The 20,832-nt window shown below is 39.6% G+C and overlaps 1 protein-coding gene across 3 annotated transcripts in view; it reads right to left on the bottom strand.

Moving 5' to 3' along the window:
* Nucleotides 1–1,549: 1,549 nt before the first annotated feature.
* stk11ip (serine/threonine kinase 11 interacting protein) overlaps nt 1,550–20,832 on the bottom strand; it is a 37,624-nt gene continuing 18,341 nt past the window's right edge. For 2 of the 3 annotated variants that reach the window (XM_013276343.3, XM_005457987.4), the window contains exons 20-26: nt 20,643–20,752; nt 19,601–19,698; nt 16,649–16,830; nt 8,954–9,038; nt 7,754–7,836; nt 5,319–5,539; nt 1,550–2,825 (exon numbers count right to left, since the gene is read on the bottom strand). In XM_013276343.3, the coding sequence (XP_013131797.1) occupies nt 2,685–2,825; nt 5,319–5,539; nt 7,754–7,836; nt 8,954–9,038; nt 16,649–16,830; nt 19,601–19,698; nt 20,643–20,752 (920 nt within the window). In that variant the 3' untranslated portion in view covers nt 1,550–2,684. The remainder of the gene's footprint in view (nt 2,826–5,318; nt 5,540–7,753; nt 7,837–8,953; nt 9,039–16,648; nt 16,831–19,600; nt 19,699–20,642; nt 20,753–20,832) is intronic. The other variant, XM_003453192.5, reaches the window with a different exon arrangement.

Genomic DNA, 20,832 nt, shown 5'->3' with positions numbered 1-20,832 from the left:
TACATCCATACACCCCAGCAAGTCCATGAGATCATGTGACCAGTGCCTGCTGATGCTCAGAACTAAAGACTCCCACACTCTGGAGCTCTCTCGCTCGGAACTTCAGATCTGTGGACTCAGTGACCTATGAGCTCAGAACTAATCTTTTTAAACTGTTTGCTCTTACGTTTTTGGCACTTTGGTTGTGAAGAATTTTGAGATATTTATCTTGAAAGATGCTATATAAATTAAATCTTACTCCATTTACTTTAAAACGACTTGTTTCAGACAGTATACATTTATCAGGTCACAGTTTGAGAAAAATAAGCACTACTTACGAACTGTGATTAACACATCGCTACACTATTTAACTGCCTGGAAAACACTGGTCTGGTAATGCTAATAAACAGAATAGGTCCCCTTCAAATTTAGGTTAGCAAATGTTTTAAAGTAAGTTTTTAGTAAAGCACATTCAATACACTTCACATTTGCAGTGCTGCTCCCTTCCTTATTTCATAGTTTTTGAATATTTGTCACGTGTTTCAGATCATCAAAGACATTTAAAGGTTAGATAACCTGAGTAAATACTAAGTGCAGTTTGTTCATTCATGTTCAAGTTCATTTGTTGAGGGGATACAGTTATCCAGACCTACCTGTGAAAAAGCAACTGTCCCCTAAAGTCAATAACTAACTGTGCCACTCTTGGCAGCAAGAATGCCAGTCAAGTGTTTGTGATAACTGGTAATGAGTCTTTTGCATCACTGTTGTGGAACTTTGTCCCACTCTTCTTTGGAGAATTGATTTAATTCAGCCACATGCCAACGCATCTCAATCAGACTTAAGTCTGGACTGATTAGGCCACTCCAAAGCCTTAATTTCTTTTTTTTTTTTTGAGGCATGCAGAGGTGGATTTGCTGCTGTGTTTTGGTTGATTGTCCTGCTTCATAACCCAAGTGTTCCTCAGCTCCTCAGGGCATGAACTGATGGTCCGACATCATCCTTCAGGATTTTCTGGCAGAGAGCAGAATTCATGGTTCCATCAATTACAGCAGGTCATCCTGAAGCAGCAAAGCAACCCCAGACCATCACACTACCACCACCACGTTTGACTGTTGGTGTGATGATCTTTTTATGAAATGCTGTTAGTTCATGTCAGATGTGATACGAGCCTTTGTGATCTTTTTGGTCAGCAGTGGTTTTCTCCTTGAACTCTGAACTTAACTGAGACAAATGAGTCCTGCAATTCTTTAGATGTTGTTCTGGGTTCCTTCGTGACCTCCTAACGATGAGTCATTGATGCGCTCTTGGAGTAATTTCGGTAGGATGCATGATAATGGCTCTTTACATGGTTCAGTGGAGTCCCAAAGCCTTAGAAATGACTTTGCAACCCTTTCCAGACTCATAGCTGTCTTTGCCGTTTCTTTAGATTGTGGCAGGATATGTTGCTTTTTGAGATCTTTTAGCCTGCTTCACTTATCAGACCAGTTCTATAATAGGTGATTTCTTCATTCAGCAAGTTTGGCAGTAATCACACCTTGGTGTGGCTACGAAAAAATGAACTTCACTTCACTTCCAAACACATCACTTTCTTTAGTCAATTATATGCATCATTGGCATCACATTGATATAAAAATAAAACACAGTCTTCTGCATAAACCCGTTATGAAAAAAAAGCACAGAAAGAAATAAATTACATTAGTAGACCTAAATTAACTGCTGACCTTTGCTGTAACTGATATGTACAGTTTCCCATTACAGTGGTTACATATGAACACAGCTGTAGACGTTCTGTCTTACAGCTTTAACCGACGTACAAACTAAATAAACAAGGATTCAGTTGAGATAATGTTTATCCATCACATTTACTGAATAATGACAGTGCCTGATGTCAAAACAGATCTTTCTCCCCGCCCTTGATAAATGCTCTGAAAATAAACCAATCAACCAAACCCGAATTACAAATTAAAATAAACATCTTTTTCAAAATGTTTAAACACGAGAAGTGCTACTGTTCACCGAATGTCTGAAACATCACAAGACCTTAATTGGGTGAAAACTGCGTGCAAATTCTTTGACGACAATGTCTTGAACCTTGGCCTTTCAGAGGCTCCCCCAGCCTCGTGTTGACCGCGTGATGCAAAGCACCCTAAGACGATGAGGGAAAAAAAAAAAAAAAAAAAAAACGGACAAAGGGGGTTGACATATTCTAGGCTCAGCTCCTTGCATTACTTCCCTACAAATCCTAAGACAGAACATTTGTTTCCCTCCCTTGACTTAATGCTTGTAACTCCAAACCTTCCCCCCCAAATCTGCTCCATATTAGCTTGATGCTACAGACGATCAAAGAACAGCATGTGATGCATTAAGGTGCATTTCATTAGGACAACACAGCATCAACAAAAGAAACAAGGCACACTCCATTCCAGCTGTAGAAAAGTTCAGTGGGATGGTATCTGGAGGAAAAATTATGCAACCAGTGCTTTTACAGGCTTGTGTGCCACATGAATGAGTGCAATCATTTCCAAGTTCTTGGCTTAAAGCAACAAGCATAATGGGACCAGACTGAGTGCAGACTGCGTAGAGAGAAAACAAAGACACACTCGCTCATGCTCACCAAACTTTACCCGGCACCATACAACTTTACAAAACACACACACAGAGTCTATAACTTTTCTTTCTTTGCACCCCCCCACCCCCCACCCCAATTACGCCGCTTTGTCTTGCAGACTTGTGTGCAGTTTTACTCCGAACATGGCCTCCCACTGTGTTCTGACCCAGGCCAGTAGACCCTGGAGGAGCTCGCCACTCTCTGAGCGCACACACCACGTCCTCTCCTGTTTCACAGTCTGCAGGAAACACACACAGGAAAGTATGAAAATTAAAGCAGTTAATCACATGCGAGTTAAACTTGGCAGGGCCACAATCTATAACAGGCTGCTGCACAAACAGAAGGAGAACGGCAGCAGCACTTTGTTATCAGATCTGATGTTGTCAAAGTAACAAACATTAGAAAAGAGCACAGCATTTTAGCCACTTACTGAACAGCAGTATGGTTAATTCACCGGTACGTACGCTGTTGGTAACAATAAACGTCTAACACAATGAGATTGTGTTCATCTTCAGTGAAAACCTTGTGTGTGATATGGTCGTCACAAAATACTGGGATGGATGATATCTGTGACATTTAATAAGTCCTCCACATAGTTAAGACTTAAATGTAAAATGGTTCTTTTTTATGCTTTTCTACCATTAATATTTACTGAACTCCACACCCCTACACTTACACTGAGTGTAATTTGTTTAAAAATAATAATTTAAAAAAAAAATTGGGGCAAAGACTAATGAACAATTAAACACTGACTGATGTATTTTACAGGTATTTTGACCACTATAGTAAAAATTAAATAAAGATTTTAATTTTCACATGTAGTAATTAAAATTTGGTGGCCTTTTATGTAACACAGATACAACTCTGATTAAAGTCAGAAGCTGCATAAAAAAAGTTGTTTTATTGGTGGGTTGCAAAGTGGCTTGCAGTGGTAACAGGCTACATAATAGATCCTGATATTTCGGGATTTAAAAATCTGATATATTGCCCAATGGGTTTTTTCTTAAAAAACAAACAAACAAACAAACAAAAACCACATAAAGCTTATGTTTGTGTACTGACACCCCCCATGCAGACTTGTGTGCAGATCTACTCTGAACATGGCCTTGAACAACCTTTCTCCCATGTCTTTTTTAATTTTTAAAATCCAATAACGTTGAAGTCCAGGCTCTGGGGAGGCCAATCCATGACCGATTGTCATTATTTAGGGTCACTGTCATGCTGACAAACGAATGGGCTGCTAATCAGATGTTTTCCAGATGGTATTACATGGTGGATCAAACTCTTATGGTACTTTTCTTTGTTCATAATTCATAAATTTTAACAAAATCTCCAACACCACTGACTGAAATGCAGCTCAAACCATGACAGAGCCTCCAACATGTTTTACAGATGCCCGCAGACACTCACTGTTGTACTTCTCTCCAGACCATTTCGGGAAATACTGATGATGAATGGAACAAAAAGTGTAAAATTTGCATCCATCACTTCATCAGACCCGTTGCCACTGATGTTCGGTCTAGTTCTTGTGTACTTTGGCGTACATCGGACTTCTCTCCCAGTTTCCCTTCCTTACAAACTGCTACTTCATAGACATCTTTAGCAAATTAAAAGACAGTTTACAGCTCATTGGAAGCAAAATATAAGGAAACAAAGGTTGGCCCAGGATTTCTGCACAGTACTTTATGTCAAACCCCAATTTTAATGTAAACTGAGTGATAACATCTACCTGTTTAAGTATATCTTTACTTTATCTCCATCTCCAATGAAAATGAATTTCCATTGCTTCTACATACTGCTGTAAGAGTTTCCAACTTCGCCTCATAATCACTGACACAACCGCAGATTGCAGGTCTCATTTGTGCAGCATGAAAATATTTCTTAAGGTCTGGCAATGCCATATCTCATTTATATTCTCCGTGCTGTTTTCAGATTTGATTCTCAGCCTTTCACCAGCCCGTATGAACTTTGAGAAAACTTTATCCCCGGTTCTAAATCACACAACGTTTTCTGACTTTATATTTCACTGTTGCAACACAACAAAATTTCTCCACAGTCAGACAGGCCTGCCAAAGTACCCGAAACAGACAGACGCACACACCCACACATGCGATCACAAGATTAAATCAATACTAACTTTGCAATTGTAGTTGCTAATAAAGACGAAGGAATGACACAAACATCCCAAACCGCCACGGCTAATTTAAAACCTCGAAATACTTCATATGCAAATACTCGACTGTTTTTCTAAGTCATTTTTGTTACCTATTTGTTGCTTTATCAGCCTGTTATTATTATACAGTTCAGGATGGACTTATCTGCCAAAACACCAACGAGCCATTAGTTTGTTTCCCTAAATCTGTATGCGAGTTTCATACGAGGAAAAACTAAATGTATGCCAGAACATGTTCCTGTGAACTACAATGTCTGCCAAGATACATAACTAATAGAGCGGTATTACATTCATTACTGCTTTCTACCAAAGAGAATGTTTGCATTTTCTCATGCCTAATTATTCCTCATCTCCCCGGTGTTTTTAATCAGCTGCATGCAAAAGAAACAAAAAAAGGATGCTTGTCTGGAATCAAACCAAAGATGTATTTATTCTTCATTTCTGTGTAGTTTTGAGTGGCAGCTGTCTTCATGAAAAGAAGCAGAAGCACATAAAGTTACTGTAAGGCTTTCTCGTGACATTTCTGGGCTTTGTTTAAACTTCTGAGATCACACGCACCTCATCGTAAAGCTTTATATCCATCCTGCACTGGTCCACGGGCCACAGGAGAACTGAGCTCACACAGCTGATTGGCAGAGTTTCTAACACAGTGACGCTCCCGCTGCACGGCTCTTTGTTTTCATTCGCCGACGGGCTGTTTTTCCTCCACTGGTGATCCTCTCTGAGCAGATAGAGGGTTTCTCTAGTCGCCAGAACCGTCAACGGCATCCAGATATCCTCTGAAAGAAAGCCAAAAAAGTTTCATGTTATTTAAATAACTCCAAAAGTGCCATTATAACATATTCACACAGAGCTAAATCATATCTTAAGTCATCTCAGGTCATTCTATAAAGAACGGCAGCATTTTCTCCCTCGAGCAAGAGCAACACATTTAAACTTTACTGTTTTGAGCTTTGAGATTTTAACCTCTGATCTTGTCATATAAGCTGCCTTTAGAGGTCACTGATGTTAAAAGCTTTACAAAGTACTTTTGATCTACAAAGAAAAGTTATGGTGTTACATTTCATGCCAGAAAGCTGCATCTTCTGTGGGACACGTGGAGGAAGAAAAAAAACACAGAGAGAGAAGTCAGATCCAGACATGTTAAAATTATAGTACTTGAAATTCCAGAGACCTACACAGCTCTGTGCAGCCTGCAGCTACCCCTGCTTTAAATGTGCCTGCTTTAGCAGAGCCAGTTAGGCGTCCTGCAGCGCCAGTATCTACCAAACTCACGCCAAAGCAGTCACCTGCCATCGCTGAGTAAAAACAAAAGATGTCTGCCTCATTTAATTGCACAAGTTTGATTGTCGATAGGCATCTCACGTCAGCTACTCCCCACAAATTGCATCCAGTTTTTTTGTTTTTAGGTCCTCTTCCTGCCATAATCTACTTTTATCTTCAAGGAAATAAAACCTTGTTGCCATTTCATTTGTAATTCTCCCCTTTAGCACATTATCCTGGCATTTATTCCTGCAGTAATTCTGGGGGTGCAGAAGTAGCGTCAGGGATTTAATTGGGCCAAGATTCCTTACTTCTGGCTAAAACCAACAGTTAGGATTTAGCTTTTTCTCCAGCTTGTAAACTAAATTACCTCAATACAAAAACCTCATGACAAACAACACTAACATAAAGAGATACACTCACCAGCCACTTTATTAGATAAACCTGTTCAACTCCTCATTAACACAAGCATCTAATCAGCCAATCACATGGCAGCAACTGAGTGCATTTAACCATGAAGACACGGTCAAGACGACCGCTGCAGTTCAAAATGAGCAGAAGTGTCAGATCACCTTTTTCAGCAGAATGGTGAAAAAGGTGATTTAAGTGACTTTGAACGTGGCATGGTTCTGCCAGACGGGCTGATTTGAGTATTTCAGAAACTTCTGCTCTGCTGGGATTTTCCCATACAACCGTGCCTAAGGTTTACAGAGAATGGTCTGAAAAAGAGAAAATGTCTAGTGAGGAGCAGTTCGGTGGGTGAAAGTGCCTTGTTAATGCCAGAGGAGAATAGCCAAACTGTTTCAAGCTGCTAGGAAGGCAATAGTAACTCGAATAACTACTACTTGTTACAACCAATATATGCAGCTACAGCAGCAGAAGACCATAATGGGTGTGGTCTCCTGCCATCAGCTAAGAACAGGAAATTGAGGCTACAATTCGCAGACTCACCAAAATTGGTCAATTCAAGACTGGAAAAATGTTGCCTGGTTTGATGAGTCTCGATTTCTACAGCGATACTGAAATGGTAGGGTCAGAATTTGGAGTAAGCACGCATGGATTCATCCTGCCTCGTATTGACTATTCAGGCTCGTGGTGATGTGATGGTTTGGAGGATATTTTCTTGGCACACTTTGACCACCTAGTACCAACTGAAGATTGTTAAAACACCTTACCCTACCTGAGTATTAAACACAGTGTACCATCTTCTGATGGCTGCTTCCAGCAGGATAACACACCATGTCAAAAAGCACAAATGATCTCAAACTGGTTTCTTTAACATGACAATGAATTCGCTCAACTCAAATGGTCACAGTCACCAGATCTCAATACGATCGAGCACCTTTTGGATGTGTTGGCAGCAACTGTGTAAAGCTATCATGTCAATATGGGCCAAAATCTCTGAGGAATTTTCCAGCTTGTTCAATCTATGCCATGATGAGTTAAAGCAGCCCTGAAGGTAAAGGAGGGCCTAACTAGGTACTAGCAAGGTGCACATAATAATGTCATCAGTGAGGACATAAGTACACCCTGTGTCTTGAAATCTTATCTGTCTGGAAGCAACTGGATGTACTGAAAATAAAGAGATGAAAGTGATTTATCTAGTGATAACTGATAGACAACCAGAACGGAAGCAAACTCTGTGAGATAAAAAGAAACAAACAGAAAAAAAGAGTAATAAAAACTCAAGTCAGCAAAAAAACCAACTTATGAACAAGTGGATGTGTCACCTTGTAGGACAAAAGCCAGAACATAGAAGAACTGCAGCTGTCCGTCCTCCACATCTGCCTGGATGTCTTCGCACACTAAAGGCCTGACAGATCAGACAAAATCCAGTGTTAACATGACATACAAACACAAAACAAAAATCTCCTTCAGTTAAAGATACAAGGGCATAAACACCGATTTGTATAAGATAACAGGGCGGTTTGGAGCCTCGTGGCTGACAGGTGTGAGATTGAAGGGCTTCAACATCCCAGCGTGAAGTTCACAGTGACTCTGAAGCAAAGGGGATAATTAACATAATGACAGCTGACAGGAGTTGTGTTGTGCAAACACTGGAAGTGAGACTGTGGTTCGCTGCCTCAGAACACATGAAGGTTTGTTTATATTTTTTGATTTTGAGTTGTGAAGCCTGGAGGAAAAATTACAAATTGGGAGATTTAAGGCCTTATAGTGTTGGCGCCTGAATGAATTTGCTAATCTACTTAACAGGCACTTAACAGGCTTGGTTTCTGTCACTGTCAATGTATTTTTTTAAGCTAAAGAAAAAAAAAAGTATTTATTTATGTTCTCTAACTTGGAAAAAAAAAATCTTTTCCAGGTTGTCTAAACTGCCTCATACACTTACACAGTTGGTGTGTATAATTGAAAAGTTGGATTATTCACAGCACTTTCTTTTTTTTTTGCAGGTTTATGGGAGTTTTTTTTTTTTTTTGCATGTTTCTTCCCTGAAATCATACTTTCATGAACTAAACCACATTCCTTTTCAGTGAGCACCCAGGAAAAGCTTCTATCTTCTGAGTGAGAAAGGAAAACATACAAATAAAGGTGCAGAAACACTACTGGCACTGTTAACAAACTACACGGGGGACATGCATGCTTTAGGATTTGCAGAGCAAAACACATGTTACAAATTAAGATGTGGTTTACCAGCTAATTTAGTGGAGCCATTTTACAAAATGGAGTCTAAAAAAAGCTGATTGTAATCAACTAAAGATGTGTCAGAAATGTGCAGCGTTAGAACTTCTACTGCCGTAACTCCCTTTAACCTACACGGCCCAACCACATACAAATGTGCACAACACTATTCAGACCACATCTTTCAGCATCTACGCAAATAAAATCAAAGACGCCTGCTGTTTTCTCACTGCATCCAGCGGGTCCTCCCTCAGCAAAAGTAGGCGTGCAGATGCAGTGTGGGTGCGTACCAGAGATGGTGCTCAGGGGTGAGCCTTGTAGTGGAGATCGACTTCAGCTTGCTCTCTGATTTGTGAGCCATCTCACGCACAATTCCTGAAGAAACAGCAAGAAAACAATTAGTAGTGGTCAAGGAATTGCCCGTGAATAATCCCTCTCACCCAGGTTTTACTAGAGTTGGCTTGCATGATTCACTGTTAATTATTTTATGCTGCATCTTGGTGAGCTCCCTCAGTTCATCCTACCTAAAACAAGCCATTTTAGCACTTCTCCCTTTAACTCTTTAGCCCCCGAAAGCCTCCTAAGAGTAACCCTTGAAGCTCTTTTGTGAACAGTTGCTTCTGTCGTATTTCAGGCCTGCTCATAGAACAGAATTACTGGGTGTGCCTGAGAAGCTAGTGAGGGTGGTCTCTGCCTATGCAGCCATCCTTGGATAAGTCCAGATACTATTCCAACTGTCATCAAACCACAAGTTTATTGATATATACTGAGGTGTTAAAACTTGTCATTAAGGGTACAGGGGAGGTAGCCAAATATCATCTTTATGTGGGAAAGTTAAAACCTTTCAATAGTTCTGCATTTGTGCAGGTATTTGAAAATGCAGAGCTTACACAGAGGGGTATGCAACCTACGCAAATGTGGTTATATGCGGTGCTCCAAAAAACCCCAAAGCATGTAGCTTAGTATCAATGATGCTGTGCATGGGTATATGCTTATTGGTTGGAAGGCAACAGGACGAAAAAAAACAGGAAAGGGAGTTCACCACGAATGGGAGAAGCATGAAAAAACACCAAAGATTACAAAAAAATTGCATGAGAAGCATCAAGAGTGGCCGCAGTCATTTAATTGTTTTTAGCATTCAGTTTCACTTCAATTCAATTTTATTTAAATAGAAACAAACCACAACAACAGTCACCTCAAGGTGCTTTATCTTGGAAAGTAAAGACCCTACAAAAACAGAGAGAAAACCCCAACAATCAGATGAACCTTGTGTGGAAGCACTTTGCGACAGTGTGAAGGAAAAACTCCTTTTTAACAGGAAGAAACCTACGACAGAACCAGGGTCAGGGAGGGGCGGCCATTTGTGTGCTCCCTCTGTGACTGACCAACAAAAGTACAAACTGAGGTTTTTTCAGCATTCTGAATATCTGTTGAGATTTGGGTTTATATTTGTGGAAATTTTTAAGATGTCAATTTTCATTGTGGGATATGACACATTAGGGTCATTTTAGGTGACATTTGCAAAAAAAATTCCAGAAGTGGAAGAGCTCTAGTATTCCAAAAGAAACCACAGAATTTCTGAGATTAAAGTTCCACATATAAAGCGTGTCACTTAGTGTCCACCGACGTATCGCCGAGTTCATCATTAATGCACAATCCAGGCCCCAGTTGCCTAGATAATCCTCTAATGTATTGATAAGTCAATATTGGCAGTATCCTGAGTTCTCACTGGTAGTTGCTTCATTTGGTTATCTTAAATTTCAGGAGGTGTATTTGTTGTTTGTCTGACATGTTCCATTTAGCACATTAAGAAATATCCAACCACCAAAAATTCAAAAATGGTTCCAATACTCAGAAAATGTAATGAAGGTTGAATGAAGATTAAGAGTCTGAAACCTCAACCTTCCCAACCAAAGATCTATTAGTTCACCACTGAAAATTACTTAAAATTGCTTAGATTCCTTCTGAAAATGACATGTGACCAGTTCAGCAGTTTACAGCTGGCAGCTTGTTGAATCAGCTGAGAGAGTAACACACCTCTGTTCTCACTTTCCTGAGGCATTTTAGATGAAGTTGACAGATTTGGGGGTTTAGGAACATTTAACAGGAGAAAGCAATCAGGTAACAAGATACAAATATTACTTCTAAACTTGTAAACGTGTACTATCCTAGAAATGTCACACCCAAACTTCCATGGAAAGAAGTCTAAAGACAAAAGTGGAACCCAAGCCGAAACTTCTTCTGGTAACTGTCATAAGGTGCAGGTGTTAAATATCAGCACCATTGAATCAGTGGTTGAGAAAATGCTGGGAACACAATCCGCTGGGTCACGCCAACAGTTGTGAATTGTGGCGTATCATTGAGTGTGACTACAACAAAGGGAAGAAATGATAACTGGGGTCAAATTTGAATAGATGAGATTTCAAAGATTTAAAGAGACACTGAGGGGGAGACGAAAAGAAAGAGGACAAGGCTCAGTTACAGCTGAAGGAACATAAAATGAGGGCAAAACATGCTTTCCTTTATTAAAAATGTGAGAATCAGAAAAAAAGTCATCTAATTTTCACCTATGTTACAAAATGACACCGTATCCCCAAAAGTTCATCTACAGTTTGGTTCCTTAAGTGTGAGTAAATTTTAAAGGATTTCATTTTACTTACAAAATTGTTTATTTATTTACATTTACTATATGTCTATCTTAGTATAATGTAATGTGTAAAGAAATGTATACATATGAACGGCACATATTCATTCACCACTTTACTAAAATACCCTTGTTCAACTCATTAACACAAAAAAATCGGATTTAAACAATTGCATGGCAGCAACTCAGTGTATTTAAGTATGTAGGCATGGTCAGGACGACCTGCTGAAGTTCAAACTGAGCAGCAGAATGGTGAAGAAAGGTGATTTAAATAACTCTGAACGTGGCATGGTTGCTTGTGCCAGACGGCCTGGTCTGAGTATTTCAGAAACTGCTGATCTACTGGGATTTTTCCCACACAGCCATCTTTACAGAGAATGGGCTAAAAAATAGAACATATCTTATGAGCAGCAGCTCTCTGGGTGAAAATGCCTTGATGTCAGAGGTTAGAAGAGAAACTGGACAGAAAATGTTGGATGAGTCTCGATTTCTGCTCCAACATTTGGATGGTAGGGTCAGAACTTGGTGAGAATGCCACCATCTTGTCTTTTATCAACAGTCTGGGCTGATAATGCAATGATGTGGGGGATATTTTTTTGGCACACTTTAGGCCCTTTAGTACAAACTGGTTTTCTGAACATGACAATGAGTTCACTTTACTCAGATGGCCTCCACAGTCACCAGATCTCAATCCAAAGAGCACCTGTGGGATGTGGTGGAATGGGAGATTCTCATCATGGCTGTGCAGCTGACAAATCTGCAGCAACTGTGTTATGGTGTCATGTAAATACGGACTAAAATCTCTAAGAAATGTAACCTGCACCTTGTTGAATCTGTGCCATTTAGAATTAAAACAGTTCTGAAGGCAAAAGGAGGTCGAACCCAGTAGCAAGCAGTGTGTTGGTAAAGCAAGGGTAAAGCGGCCGTTGTACATACTGTATGTGTATGCATTTAACATCTATAGATGACTAATCTTGCTTTACTTTACTTTTAACTACTATTTAGAAAGTGTCAAGCTTCTCTCTAAGAAGCTTGGAATTAAAAGCGTCTGGACTTCTTTAGGTTTCTTGAAGACATTTCACCTCTCATCCAAGAAGCTTCTTTACTTCTAAGACTGATTGGTGGAGAGTCCCAGAGTCCAAGCCCTATGGGAGTGTCCCCAAGAGGGTCATGGACCCCCTATCGATCCACTACCTAATCACACGAGCCAAGGTGTGAAAACGGGTGTGGGTCACAATCAGCCAAGGTTTCGGGTGAAACCTAGCCCCACCCTGTCATGGGATTTACTGAGGTTTACTGAGAACCTTCACAGACATAAAGCTTTTCACTTTTTCTTTTATGGAAACTGCCCAGATTTCAACAAAAACATTGCTGACATTTAATAAAATGATTCTAAAAATATACACCGGCTTTTAAAAGGTTTGTATCAATCTATAATGTTTGATGTAATGAAATGTCATTCATACTGACATTTCAGTAAGCATGAAGAAAGATTTAGGGTTCAGAAACCAGTCGTGACATTGGCCACACACACAGTTTTACATTCCTGATAAATTTCAAAGTTAAACAATCGTTTTGAACTAATCAGTGCTTATAAACAAATAATTCACCTCTCAGGATTAAGTGCCACAAAATTAGATCGGCATTTTATTTTTTGTTCTCATATATTTGTAACCACTACCTTTTTTTATCCAAAAGGTAGTGGTTACCACTTTGCACGAGAACCCATTTTCATTTCTTAAAAAAATAAAATAAAGAAATAAGAAAAGAAAAATCATATTTTGTCATTAAATCTAATTGTCGAATTGTTTAAAATCTTGTGGTTTATCAAACTCTGTTGCCTTTGGATAAAAAAGGTAAGGTTCTTGCCCCGCTCTGTATCACGTGTCTGATGTTTTTCAAGACTGTGCATAGTTTTAATCATATTCATTTATTTTAATCATTTCCTTAAAAAAAAATTTCAAAATATTTTGGACAAAACTGACAGATGGCTCAGTCGCTTTCACGAAAATCTGCACTGGCCCCGGGTCAAAGTTTCCCCACACTCCTGGCAGTGTTTAGCATGTCTGAGGGGAAGCAGTGAGTGTTAAGACTAACAACGAGATTAAATAACGTGTTAACGTGGACAGTTTAGCGAGGTGCCATCCAAGACCGCAATCAGGAGTAAGTAAAGGTGACAAGCAGAGCGTGTTAAGAACCAAATCTGAAACAAACAGACTTTCACTAGAGCTCTGCTCTGTGTCAATATTGCTAAGTGGCTGCTTCCAACAACAACACCCCTGATCATTTTCACATGATATCAAATACCAAACCACCGTCTGATAGGTTAGACACTCGGGACAGGAAATGGGTAAAGATTTGATTTTCTAATTCCAGTTTCCAAAGCAACACATCTCTCTGTTGATGCCGACAACTCGCACCAAATCTTCTACAACACGGTTTGATTGCAACAGTGAACATTAATAGAGTCCTTCAAGCGTGAGAAAAGACTGGGCCGTAGATTCCAGAGGTCTTGTGCTATCTCTCCTGTTTCAATAAAGCTGTGTCAGACTAGGTTGGAGAAAGAAGCTCTAAGCTCCAGAAAACTGTCCCTGTTATAACCACATCCTTCCTCTGTCTTCCAGGCAGCGAGTCCATCGTCATTCCAGTTGTGGTTTCGAAAAAACTTTGTCCACATGAAAGGAGCCAGCTTGGACAACAGTCAGACTTTGTTATGGTTAAGCTTTTCCGTATTTCTCCTGACAAAATATTGCAACAGCTGTTTTCGGGGTTAATTTGGCAGTGGCATCAGAGAGTTTGTCATATTAGCCACTTTGTTTTCAGGACAGAAATAAGTACAACCTTCGTATAATTCACATGTAGGTGTCTAAAGCAATGAGAAACATCGGGATTCATTTGTCTTTTGAGAATGCACCTGGAAGGATACAAAACGATCTTATTTGTGGGTTGTTGTTTTTTTTTTCTCTACTCCGTCTGCTTTGTTTTGGAGACATTCTGGTCTTGCTGAAAGCAATCTGGAATTATTTTCACCCACAAAGAATACAACGCAGTAAATGAGCGGTTTATGGACTTAAAAAGAAAATGCTGTTAGTAGAGAGACAAAACTTCAAGGAAGAGGGAGAAGAAAGAAGCAAGTGGGATGCCTAAAATGTTCCCTGATCCTGGTCAGTGAGAGGATCAAATAAGTTCATAAATACTCTCATATATGTGAGTGAGGCTCGAATTTAGCTTTGGAAACGTTTGTCAGACAAACATACTTAGATAATGAACTGCCTTTTTGTTTCAGTACATTACACTGAAATGTTTCTTTTGTTTTTTTGTTGTTGTATTTTTTACTGAAAGATGAAACCAGAGTGAAAATTGAAGATAAATTATTTTAATATAATGACCAACCACTAAACAATGCAACTCTTACAAAAGCGCGTTGGTAAATGAAACCAAGTTGTGGTAGCGACTCTCACCAGAAATTCAGGATTATTTTGGCTAAAATATATACCCACTACTGTGGCAGGAAGCCTTCAGAGAATTACTTGCAAAAGGGAAAATCTGCCCACTTTGGTGGTTGTTTCAGACCCTTTCTATAAGTGATGCGTGCAAAATGTCAATTTTTTAAAAGGTTTTTGCCTTTTTAAACATTCCTTTGAAAAGGAAAAATAGAGTCTGCATTTATAAAAACAGATTACCCCTTCCTCTTAAAACAATATGTAAAAAGACTTGATATGATCTGAAATAATTACACTTGTAGCCTCAAAATTATGTTGCAATGTTTGAAGGATACAGTCCAATATAAGTAAATAAGTCAGCAAAACTCACTTCTCTCTGATGATAGCGATACTGAGGGGAGATCTTGAGGATATCATGGACTTTTCTGTCAGTAAATGACAGTGTTTTTGCCCCTATGAGCTGCTGTTAGCCTATGTTAGCTGCTGTTAGTGAAACTTTTTTTTTTTTTTTTAAATTGGATCTAATATTATTAGACTTGGACACTTAGTGAATAAACTCAATACTCGACAGACACTCGAGCCTAACATTAGGCAGGCTAACAATAAGTATATTTATGCACGTTTTCAAGCGTTAGAGCCCTGAATTCAGTTCAAGAAATGAGGCTTGAGGTGAGAAGGAAATGCGTGCCACATATTTGACCGCTCTCTAGCCACAGACATGCGGCAGATTACGTGAACGGCGATGTCCATCTTGGCCACTATATTCAAGATGGTGGGACAGCTTTGCGGCTTCAACAAAGTAGCGCCTATAACCGTGTCAACCAGCTGGCAGCCAGTTGAGTTGTGCTCATTGACAAAGACTCATTCAGATTGGCAATCTGTCTGTATTTATAAACTACACAGCAATTATTTGAACTTGAACAATCTCTTTGAGAGTGATTGCAGTCAACAAAAGTGGTCGTCAGTGTTGAATATCCTCCAGCTCTGTGTAACCATTTAGTCACCACAAGTGGTAATCGGTCACAGAACGTGAAAAAATTTGTAGATGTAAGGAGAATGCTGTCCTATTTTAATTGTGACTGAGCCATTAGCTTGGTCTGAATTAAGAGGTAGCTTTGTCATGCTAACTGTATCCCGTGCCAGGTTGTTTTTCAGTTAAAACTTCTACGTGAACAGAAAGCAAAACAAGTAAATAAACTCAGCAAGATCCTTAAAAAGTCCATATAAAAAACACAACACATGCTTTTTTTTTTCCACATCCATCAGGCTTGATCTGTACAAACATCAGGGACTATCCCTCTCTGTGCTGTTTTAATTGCAAGTTTTGTTCGCATGGGTTCAATATCAAAACGTTACACGTGCTAAAACTAAGCGTTGATCCTTTTCCACACATGCCAAAATGTTTTCCTGTTTTCTCCAAATGTTTAGGGGCTGGTAATTGTCAAATTGATTTTCCATATTCCTCCAGACATTCCGAAGCCCAGGAAGGAGTCCCTGTATAATAAAAGGTTTTCCTCTCAGCCTATGGTCCTATTAGTCAGACAAGTTGGTGTGGTGATGTGCTCAGTCTGTGGAAACCCAAAACTGAGGGGGACGGGTAGAAATTTGCGTCACAAAGCACACATATGGTATAGTATTACTTTGTGGAGGTGAGTGGGTCTGTGACAGGGAACATGTTGTTCCAAATATCTGCCTCAGGGACATAACACAGCTCTCCAACTTTTAAAATTAGGTTAACTGTGTTGCATCTTCCCTCACTGTGCCCTGAGGTTAGTCCTGAACCCAGTGTAACCAGTAAACACAGCGAGAACGGGCCAGTCACATTGTCTTTCTGACTATATTAACAAAATAAAAACTTCCATCCAGTTTCCTTTTATTCTGTGAGGTTTCTTTTTTACCTGTTAAACGGCCAAAGAAGCGTTTGCACCGCACGCTGTCCCTCACGAGTAGCGTGTAGGCCACGCCCACGTCTTCAAACTCCATGTGGATGCTCTGAGAGCCCAGCCCCACCTCCAGGTAGCTCAGCTCCATGATTGGGTAGCTGTCCCTTTTCTGCAGCCAATTGGTGAGCTGGCCTCTGCTGGGAGGAAACAACATGAGGCATCAGGAGGTAAAGAAAATGTCCTGCCTCGCTGACCTCGATTAAACAGTTTACGTGATGTCTGACACTTGTAATACATTTGTGAAAGTCAGAGTTTTGTTAGTGCAAATCACATCAGTAACTTATGTAATGCCTCATTTTTCAGGGATTAGGACACCGAGTCAAATCCATATTAAGAGTCTGGTTTCTGAGACAGTGCCAAGAAAAAGAGAATTCAGCACCTGCAACGTGCAGTACACAGCAACTTTTGACGTCACCTTGGAAGAGCATCAGAGGAAAAGCTGATGTATGAGGGAAGTCGACCTATTATGGCCCACAAATTTCTCACAGAGGGGAGAAAAACAGAAAAGAGCCCAGGGACTGCAGACACTTTGAGGTCAATGTGTTTTCAAGATGTGACCTAGAAACAGGTTATTCTGCTGGGCAGGTTGTGCAATATTAGCCAGATCCTAATCAGAGGGTGTTGAGTTTTTCACCACCATCACAAGACATAATTGTTATCTGCCGTGTGGTTGCATGGAAAAGTCAGCTTTGAGGACGCTGCTTAAACTTGTCCTTAAGTGGCTTTGATTTAATCATCTTTTTATCTGTTTCGGTTTTATGGTCGGCATACACCTGCTCTTGGGGAAAGTCTTCACACTTGATTCAATGTAAATCAATCATCGAGGCACTGGAGATACCACAAAGCCAGAAAAGGCGCCGAGATAGTTTTTGTCATTAAGGTCTACATAAAGTACTAAAATAAAAATGCAAAACTCATAGCATTGCCATCACAGTTCAAACAAGATACAATAAATGTAAGAAAGCAAACAAATATGCATCGTACAGTCTTGAAAATGTAGTTCTCCCGTCCTGATTTCTTTTTTTTCCTGCTTACCAAACAAATTATAATATTAGACAACAACAATCCAAGTAAGTACAAAATGCAGTTCGTAACTGACAGTTTCATTCATTAAAGGAAAAGAGTTATCCAAACCTACCTGGCCCTGTGTTAAAAGTAATTGCCTTGTATTGTAAAATCATGAATAAACTGGGATTCACCACATTTTTAGAAAGCTGAGTTCAGTTTCACTCCCCAATCTCAGGTCTGATTACTGACAGACCTGTTGAATCAAGAAATCACTTAAATAGAGCCTGTCTGTTAAGTGAAGTAGGTGAAACGATTTCAGAACCAACATGTGATGCCACAATCTAAAGAAACAGCTGAGAAACAAAGTTACTGACATCTTTCAGTTTTTACAAAGCCATTTCCAAGGCTTTGAGACTCCAGTGAGTGAGAACCATTATACACAAATGGAAAAAAATTGGAACAGGCGTGAACCGTACCAGGAGTCACCAACCTACCAAAATTACCTCAACAGAACATCAACGACTCATCCAGGAGGTCACCAAAGAACCAGAGCAACATCTAAAGAACTGCAGGCCTCACTTGTGTCAGTTAAGGTCAGAGTTCATGATTCAACAATAAGACAGACACTGGGCAAAAATGGCATCCATGGGAGAGTTCAAGGAGAAAACCACTGCTGACCAAAAAGATCACAAAGACAACGTCTCACATTTACCAAAAACATCTTGATGATTCCCAAGACTTTTGAAAAATATCCTGTGGACTCAAGAGACAAAAGCTGAACTTTTTGGAAGGCCTGAGTCCTGTTACATCTGACATAAAACTAACAGCATTTCGTAAAATGGACATCATAGCAACAGTCAGACATGGTGGTGGTAGTGTGACCATCTGGGGCTGCTTTGCTCAAGTAAGGAAAATCCTGAAAGAGGATGACTATCAGTTCATGCCCTGAAGCACCTTTGAATGACTCAAAAAAAAAAAAAAAAAAAAATCCCAAAATGAGGATTTTAGGGTGGCCTAAAGTCTGGATTCAAATCCTGAACTTAAGATGCTTTCCATGCTGGAAAAACGTCCAATGTGGCTGAATTGAAACAATTGTGCAAAGAAGAGAGGGCCAAAATTCCTCCACAGTGACGTGCCAGTTATTGCAAACACTTGATTCCCCCCCAGGTCTAAATAGCTTTTTCCCTTAAATGAAATCATCATTAAAAAACTGCATTTTGTATTTACTCAAGTTATATTTGTATTATATTAAAATTAGTTTGATGATCTGAAATATATAAGTGTGACAAATATGCAAATACAAAAAAAAAAAAAAAAAAAATGAGGAAAGGAGCAGAAACCTTTTGACAGTGCTGCATTTACAATTTATATATCTGCATAAGACTGAGAGAGTTCTCTGTGGGCAAAAAGGACCAAAATCCCCTCTTATGATCTGACTTCTACTGACCAATCATGCTGGAGCAAGCTTCGGTTGCAGAAGGAAAGGTAAGACTACAGTTACTGACATACAATCTTGGAATGATTGCCAATCATATGATGATGATTTAATGTTTTGTTAGCTTTTTAAGATGCTTTTTGCATCAGAAGCAGTGTAGTTGATGGGTTCCAAGACGACACTGACGGTCCTTCATGTTTGCCTTCTCTGTAGATCTCTGTAGTGTTGTTTTTTTGTTTGAAGAAAAACTTTATGATTTATTTGGAGCTTTAGAAACTCTAGTCCCCAATTCTGTCACTACAGTTCGTCCCCTCTTCACCGCTACCAAACTAATTACTACTGGCTGAAGTGAAACACATGTGGGTAAAGGATGCTACAAAACTCCATTATGCTGGGAAACACAGAGATTTACTTGGGAAAGACTGGCTTAATCAGCTTTGTGTGAACAAAATTGCTCTACTTACTGCAAATCTGATGTCATTTCCAGAAAATAAATATGTTGATTTGAGACAACCAGCAGCGAGGGAACCTCCCCAGGTTCTCCAAATTTGACAGCTGACATCTGAAAGTCCAGAGAAAAATAAGCAAACAGAAGGGGGTAAATGACAAAAAGCTGGAAAACACTGACCGTCTTAGCAGAAGAACAGAGAGGCTCTCCTGTGCTGATAAACTCTTTTACAACATTGTAATGAGCACCATAAAGTCAACAATAAACTATTAAACAACCACATTATCAGATGACACCAAGCTCTGCAAGTTTTCTTGCATCATTTCCTCCAATATAACGCAAGAAGTAAGAGAACAAGTGAAAAATGGAGCAGCCCCTGTCACTGGGTAAATAAACATAACCAAGATGAATGGTGTGTGACTTCCTGTTTCCAGTTGCTTGGTCCTGTTTGGCTCTTTGCTCTTTGTACAAGTGTCTCACAGAGACAAGCAACAGCCTGGTGATTCGAAGAAGTCTCAAACAACATTTAGTGACGACAGCAGTGCACAAGCTACACAAAGGAGCCAAAGAAGAGGAGGAAGAAAAAGAAGAAGAAGAGTGGGGCTTCAATGGGATCCTGGGAGATTTACTGTCAGAGTTCATCTTGGCTGACTGAGATGAAACCGCATATGAAGGGTAATAGGTCTTAAAGTTGTCACCAGCTATTAAGCTGGAATTTTTTTCACCCCACTGGGGAGATAATCTAAAGTTTTTTTAAATTTTTTTCCCCTTTAAAACCGCAGTCACAAAAGAAACAATAACACCGACATATAAAAATGCTGCACTGCCAAAACTGAGTGATCAGTCATAGGCTGCCATCGCTGGCAAACTTGTGCTTTAACACAGAGTCTGGAAATAATAGTGTTTCCTGCCTTTACACTAATGCCAGTAAAGATTTAAAGACCCTGAAAACATATTTTCTCAATCTTCTCCTTACTGTGAATTATGAAACCCTACAATAATACATTATTTTCTTCTTTTGTTTTTTAAAATTTCCCCTCTGTGTGAGGCTCACAAACCTTAAGGAAAGAATGAAGTTCTTCGTCTTCCTCAAAGACTTCTACATCCAGGAAAAGCTTGAGCCGATGGTCCACCACCTCGTAATCCTCAGACAGAAGATCCAAATCATCTAAAAAATATATATGAGAAAAAAAAACTAAGTCATACTAAGTTACAAAGTAGCTAAAATCAGCTCTGTATTTATGCTTT

The sequence above is a fragment of the Oreochromis niloticus genome, linkage group LG23, assembly GCF_001858045.2.
Source record: "Oreochromis niloticus isolate F11D_XX linkage group LG23, O_niloticus_UMD_NMBU, whole genome shotgun sequence".
Classification (NCBI taxonomy): Eukaryota; Metazoa; Chordata; class Actinopteri; order Cichliformes; family Cichlidae; genus Oreochromis; species Oreochromis niloticus.
The sequence above is the reverse complement of the archived record's forward strand: the minus strand, read 5'-3'. Positions and strand labels throughout refer to the sequence as shown.